The sequence below is a fragment of the Elephantulus edwardii genome, unplaced genomic scaffold (assembly GCF_000299155.1).
Source record: "Elephantulus edwardii isolate Elephantulus edwardi_28Jun2011 unplaced genomic scaffold, EleEdw1.0 scaffold00015, whole genome shotgun sequence".
Taxonomy (NCBI): Eukaryota; Metazoa; Chordata; class Mammalia; order Macroscelidea; family Macroscelididae; genus Elephantulus; species Elephantulus edwardii.
The window spans coordinates 9,810,703-9,818,267 of record NW_006399765.1 but is presented as its reverse complement, the minus strand read 5'-3'; the positions used below and the strand labels follow the sequence as shown (position 1 = coordinate 9,818,267).

The 7,565-nt window shown below is 37.8% G+C and overlaps 1 protein-coding gene across 1 annotated transcript in view; it reads left to right on the top strand.

Annotated features, from left to right (window-relative positions):
- The window catches only part of SAMHD1 (SAM domain and HD domain 1), a 37,425-nt gene that overhangs the window by 9,044 nt on the left and 20,816 nt on the right, over positions 1 to 7,565 (top strand). Inside the window, exons 4-6 of the mRNA XM_006881709.1 lie at positions 2,875 to 3,035; positions 4,670 to 4,785; positions 5,836 to 5,906. Coding sequence (XP_006881771.1) covers positions 2,875 to 3,035; positions 4,670 to 4,785; positions 5,836 to 5,906 — 348 coding nt within the window. The remainder of the gene's footprint in view (positions 1 to 2,874; positions 3,036 to 4,669; positions 4,786 to 5,835; positions 5,907 to 7,565) is intronic.

Here is a 7,565-nt window from a genome sequence, read left to right as displayed (position 1 = left end):
CTCACTCACACACTCATTCACTCCCTTCACTCACACATTCACTCACTCACCCACCCACCCACTCACTCACACACTCATTCACTCCCTTCACTCACTCTCTCTCTCTCTCACCCACTCACCTACCTACTCACTCACTCCACTCACATATTCACTCACTCACTCACTCTCTCTCTCTCTCTCACTTACCCACCTACCTACTCACTCACTCACTCTTATTGCTGTTGAGTTGAAACTGACACATAGCTGACCCTCCTGCAACTTTCCAAAGGTTGTTAGTCTTACAGAAGGTGATTGTCCATCCTTCTCCAGTGGAACTGCACCTGAATTTGGAATGCCAGAGTCGTGCAGCCTTTTGGTTTGCATGACCGCTCCTTACGGACCACACCCCCCAAGCTCCATCCAAACCCATAGACAGGCTGGTCACTCACCACGCTCAAGAATATGGAACTTCCCCCATGACTCAGTGTCTTTAAAATAAAATTATTATGCTCTTTAAATAGCTAAGATTTCTCCCATGAATGAATTGCTTTATAAAATGGATGCACATTTTATTTTTAATTCTTCACACGAAGGAAGATTACTTCACTTTTTAAAAAGATGGAAGCAAGGGAGCTCTGGTGGCCTAGTGGCAAGAAGCTGTGGTGCAATCTTGAAGGCACGTGGTTCAGATCTACCAGATGCTCTGTTGGAGGAGAGGCAGTCTCCTGTGCCAGTTGGATCTGATTCAACGGTACACAAGGTGGGGGGGGGGGAAGATGGAAGCAATAGTCCAAAAATTTTTATTGTAGTATTTTTGAACAGTCTTTTGTTTGTTTGTTTTTAAAAAACCCACACCCAAATTTTTAATATATTAAATACTTCATCCTATAATAGGACAGAGTAAACAGGTGTTCAGTATCAAAGATGATAACTGTCCAGTTGTTGTAGGAAAGTTACTGTCCTGTTTTCGTCTGTCTTCAGTACAGCAGTACTGAAGGTGACCTTGCTGGTAGGGTAAAGGTAAGGTGAGTTTTCTTCACTAGGGGAGATATCTTATATGGCTCTGAAATAATAGTTTCATAAATAGTAGTTTTCAACAAAAAGGTATTTTTGAAGGAATGTTAATCATTAATATCACTGAAAATACAGTGTGGCTGGTACGGGGGCAGGGAACATCTGACCTCCACTAAATTCACAAGGAAGAAGAATCCTTGTTGACAGCTTCACCACCACGCAGCGGATTCCAATAAGGTCAACATGGTCCCTGTGTTCCGCCCCTTCTACCAAATCTAACACCAGCCATCCTCCACACAGATCTCACCACACAGCAGCTGGATTCAATAACTTATTGCCGTGGTCACACAGAATTCACAAGCCATAGTTATGTTTACTGGGTCTGTTAGGGAATTTACAGGTTACAATTCAGGTGGGAAATACTTGGGATACAAGTCTACTTTATGCAGACAGAGTTTTGTCATCTGCATAATGCAGTTGGTTGATAAATCATCCTCCAATCCTGATGCCACATTCTTCTTTATATAGTCCACCTTCTCAAATGGTTTGCTCAGTTGGCAAGTTGATTCTGACTTGAGGCAACACTCTTTGAAGTTTCCATTGCTGTAAATCTTTACTGGAGGAGACTGCCCATGTTCTGTGGAGTGAAAGTATATTTGAATTGCCAACTTTTTGGCTTGTAGTTAAACACTTAATAAACTTTATCGCCAAGGCTCCTTAAAAATAGATACTGTGTCTTAAATTTTTACCCAAATTTAAAGCCTCTGTTAAAGTTTTAGGAGTACAGAGTGTGTTTTTTACTAACTAGTCAATACTGTTTCTGAGTGGCATTACATACTAATTTTCTTACCTAGGAATTCATCTTATCTATACAATAGATATGTTTGGGAGGGTGGAGGGACAGTGCGAGAGAGGAAGACCCTTGATGAGATGGATTGATTACGTGATTGGGGTAATGGGAGTAGGTGTGTCAGAGACAGTGAAGTTGGCACGTGATAGACCATGGTTTAGGGCTTTTGTATGTAAGGTTGCTATGAGTCACAAATGACTCAACGGCACATAACAACAACAACATACAATAGGAAGAGGTTTTTTAAAAAACTGTTCTTTAAGGATTCTACAGTGTTCAAAATTATTAAAAACAGTACCTGTAATAAAGGGAATTCTGGTGGCCTAGTGGGTAAGGATTTGTGCTGCCAATCCAAAGACAAGTAGTTCAAATCCACTAGCACTCCAAGGGAGAAAGATGAACAGTCTCCTTCCAGGGGATTTACAGACTCTAAAAACCCGCTGGAGGGTCAGCTAAGAGCATTTTCCAACTTGGTAGCACATAACAGCAACTTGTAATAAAATGACTTGGACCAAGTAAACATGTTTAGATCTGACTTGATTACAAGATTATCTTATTAAAAGCTAATTTAGTTAGTTAATATTAATAATAAAAGGGTTAATGTCTTTATATTTGTATTACCAAAAACTACTAGGAAGAAGTAAAATTCCAAAATGCAACGTAAGTAACTTGATCTATTAGTGATAGCAAATCAGGCAATGATACTTAACATAATTTTCCAAGTATTCTTCTTCTTTTTTAAAAAACAATTTATTTTATTTTATTATTTTTTGTGTGCATACTGTCAGATTGATCTGACTGGTACAGGAGGAGATTGCCTCTCTTCTCCAGCAGAGCATCTGGGGGATTTGAACCGTACACCTCTGGCAACTTCTTACCACTAGGCCACCAAAGCTCCCTAATTTTCCCAAGTATTCTTATGTGAATGATAAAATAGATTTGACTTTTCAATATTATTTGGAATTAATGCACAAAAATTTTAGATCGAGTGGTGTATTGTTAGTTACATTAATTTAAGCTTCATTTTCTAGGTTATCAATGATCCCATCCATGGCCACATTGAGCTCCACCCTCTCCTCATCCGAATCATTGACACACCTCAGTTTCAGCGGCTTCGCTACATCAAACAGCTGGGAGGTGGTTACTATGTTTTCCCAGGAGCATCGCATAACCGCTTTGAGCATAGTCTGGGGTAAGAAGGACATGAGATAGGAAGTAAGAATAGTACCTCTTTTGTCTCATGGAACAGTTATCTTATTTTCTCATTGAGGGAATAAATAACTTTATACAATGATAGGTAGTACTACCTTTATTTTACTGATGACAGATACAGAGTTGTGAAAAAGTTTGCTATGGTATATATATATTTTGTGTGTTCTTGTGTGCCACCTCTGGTCTTTCTGGAAAGAGAATAAAATTGTTTGTGACCAGTCAGTTATATAAAATATTTGTGTATGTTAGATATTTTCAAAATTTAGGAATACCACATGGGAAATGTACCTAGCCAACAGCAGCAATTGTTACAGTAATAATTGCTTCACTATGTTTCCTTTGGCCAAAAATGCATTCTTCAAGGTGAACAATAGTTTTTGAAGCGTTAAGCAAATAAAGACAAGGCAGAGCCATCAGAACCGTGCACCTGATTTCTATAACAGACTTAGCAATGCTGTATTAGCTAGTGGAGCTGCTTTCACAAATTGGAATAGGAGGGAACCTGTCCCCTGTTGGCAGAGTCACCCCAGAGAAATGGAAAGAGCACTAACTAATCTAATCAGCTGACTGTGCAATACTGAATTGTTTCAAAAACAACTTCCAATTGAAGCTAAGTGAAAGCACTATGGAGCCATTAATACAGGGCATTGTTGAAGAAAAAAAGTTCATTTGAAACTTTAAAATATTTAAAGCTGAGAATATTGGTTCTTTACATAACCAATGGAAATTTTGATTTGTAAAAAATTTCCTGCATTCCTTATTTTGTCTTGTACAGAATTCCTCTCTGAAAGCAGACCACTTCCTTATCCATCAGGAAATGTATACCAGAAAAGCATGCCCAAGGTTAGAGAAGGCAGGACCTCTGTTGTACACAGCCAGGCTGAGTCGGTGATACGCTCTGTCCTTTATAAAATGTAGAGCCAGGAGCACATGGGCAAGGGAGAACTCATCGTTTTTCACATTTTCATGAAGTATTTACAGTGCATTTGTCATGTATTTCAAAACCTTTTTAATGAGCCAGAACACATGTGTCTAGTCTCATGTACACATTTATTAATCAGAAAATATTTTTTGAGTACTGATCAGGTCTACAAGATAGAGATGGTGTCTGTGTGAGATTTTCCTGCTCAGTTCTGAAACAGACTGTAAAGTTGCCCTAGAAGTACCATAGAATGTTTGAGGAAATGCATTACAGCTTTTAAAACCAGAGATACCATTCACTTTTTTTGGTGAACATATGCACAACCAAAGACAAATCATTTCAACCAAGTCTACATCTATAACTCGCTGGCACTCATTTCATTGTTCTAGTTGTGTTTCTTTTCTTGCTTTTCAAAATATTCCACTGCCGTTATCTTAAAATCCATGACTTGTGGGTGGGCAGGGAGAAAAGTGCAACAATGAATGAATGGAAGTCCAAAACCTCTGTAAATGTTCATTGAAATTAATAATAATAATAATAATAATAATAATAATAAAAGAAATGGAAAAAAATCCATGACTAGTAAGCTTCCCATCTAATCTTTTGAGTAATTGCTGTCAGTTTAATCTCATATACGTAATTTTTTCCTCCTAAGCATCTCTGAGTAACTCTTGTGTTTTTTTGCTATTCAGGGTAGGATATCTAGCAGGATGTCTAGTTAGTGCACTGCATGAAAAACAGCCAGAGCTGCAGATAAGTGAGCGAGATATGCTGTGTGTGCAGATTGCTGGGCTCTGTCATGATCTCGGTAAGCCAAAGAAGTTAATAAGACTGTAAAATAAGTTATCTCTTTGAAATAGAAAAATCAACCTAAAACAGAGTTACGAGTTTGCGGAAGAGACTTTGTGAATAGTGAAGTTTTCTGGCCACTATCTTTAGGATGATAAGGATTTTTTTTACCCTTCTTATTGAATACAATTGCCATTTCCCCCCTTAATTATGTTGTCAAATGAAATTCATTTTTATATCTAGAACACTTATTCTGAGTTAGGAGATTAACAGATTGAGATTAACTTGTTTACTTCCTGGGCCCATATAAGGTCTTGGTCCAGTTGGATTATTATTCCTATCCTTTGGTAGAAAAGAACTGCCCCTGATCACATTAGTCACACAAATTTATAACCTTATCGTTGGAGTTCATTTCTACTTATTGCTGGAGATTTGCTTTTGGAGGCAGGTGTCTCTATAACATAACTACATATGTAAGGGAGTTGGATACAATACTGTCATCAATAAATCACCCTGGATAGATCATTCCTCCACGACTTACAGGAAGACCAGTACCACCTCGCCTCCAGGGAATAAATGTAACAGAATTTTGGCATCTGAGACCCTCACTGGTACCAGGAATCAAACTTCTATATAAATAACTTTGCAAAGATGAGCCCAGTACTGATCCAGATAGCCCATACACTGCCTCAGTATGTGTATATGTATTATAAAATTACTTGAATATAGATGTATTTAAAGGATAAGAATAATAAAATGAAATTCTTTTCTTTCTGACCCAAGTGGTTGATTGTATTACTATTCTTTCTAAAGTAACTTTTTTTTTAGTTTTACACAGCTGCCTTGTCATCAGGTTTATGTAAGTTCTGGTGATTCCAAGACTCGTCTGTGTGAGCTTTTTTATATATTTCTGTTATCTTTCTCTTATTTGAGAAATAGAAGATGTATTGTCCTCCTTTGAATGGTATTTTTTTTAGGTTATTAATTTCTGTTGATGTTCAAATTGAACTACAAATGAAAACAAAACAAAACCCAGAATGCTTGTTTCTAAGGTTGTTTTGTCTTTAAGGTCATGGACCATTTTCTCACATGTTTGATGGAAGATTTATTCCACTTGCTCGCCCAGAAGTAAAATGGACGGTATGTATTCTTATAATCAATGAGAAATTGTTTAAAAAAGATGATTTTAATGTCTTACTATGTTATGTTTGGTTTTACTGCTGTGTTATAATGTTATAATTTCCTATTGTCATTTGGGGGGGGTGCCTATGTGCGTCTGTGTGTGTCATACCCCCTAATTTGGTCTTCACAGTAATTTGGAGTTCTACCCTAATTGAATCTTTCTTTCACATTTTTATTACTGTGATTTAGTTGAAAACTTTAAAAGCAAATTGATTTTTCACTTAACCATACAAACACGTTTTGTTTCATGACATTAACAATTACAGTCAGCGTTTATAATAATTCCACACCCTCTCTGTGATTCTCATTTCCATTAGTCTTTTATTTTAATTTCCTACTTTTTAAACACTATCCTTGGGCAGTGGTTGATATTCTGGGGACAGAATTCCTGGTGTTCTTGTTCACTATCTGTTGTTTTGCCTGAAACATAGGCCTCAAAAGGATGAGAACATAGAAGTGGATGACTAAAGACCATGATCTTGGGGGTTCTATAAAACCAATAAGCCTGTCCATTTTTATATTGTTTTGCTTTTTTCACTCACTTTATCCAGGATTTTCTACTGTGATTCCTTTTAGGGTGGTCAGTAGTAGCAGCTGGACATTTTCCATTTCTGGCCTAAAGGTTGTAGAGGTTGAGGTTCACATGGTCCACTAGTCTTTTCAACTATTTCTATATATCTTTCCTTTTTGCCTTCTCTCTTCTTTGTTCCAGACACAAAAAGACCAGTAATTGTGCCTTAGATGTCTGCCCAAAGATTTTAAGACCTTGGTGTACTCACCCAAGTGTGATGTAGAAAATTGCCTGTGCCTCACAGTAGTTTGTGAGTCAGGAATCATTATCTCCCATCTTCAAGTAAGGAAATATTATCTCCCATCTTCAAGTAAGGAAACATTATCTCCCATCTTCATGTAAGGAAACTTGAAGCTCACAGAGCTGTAGCTTATTAAACCCACTGCTGTCACTGATTTTGACTTAGGACAGCCCTCAGCAGGTTCTGGGGCTGTGAATCTCTATGGGAAGAGACTGCTCATCTTTTTCCCCCCAGAATGGATGGTGGTTATGAATCACTAATATTTCTTCTGTTAGCCTATCTACACATAAAATGTTAAATTACCACATTTCTTTAACAGTGTCCAAATAACAACACTGTGAAATGGTAGAGCTAGCATTTAAAAACCAGTTGGCATGCAGTGCTCTTTCTATTAGATTTCATACCCATAAAATAAAAACATAACAGCTGAACTCCAGGGAGCTCTGGTGGCCTAGTGGCAAGAAGCTGCACTGCAATTCTGAAAGCATGTGGTTTGAATCCACCAGATGTGCCGCTGGAGAAGGAGGGGCAATCTCCTCCTGTGCCAGTTGGATCCATTTTGGTGGTACACAACAACAACAAAAATGATCAACTCTAATTTTAACTGACTTGCTCTGACTCTAAAGTAACTATTACCAATCTAGTTTCATTATATATACCCTGCTTACTGAAACTGAGAAGAACCTGAAGCGCTTGCTGCAGAGGGTCAAGGACTGCAGCCTCCAATATGGATTGAGGCTCAATGTCAAGAAGACAAAGATTCTCACCACTGAACCAATTGACAGCATCAGAATGGATGGTGTAG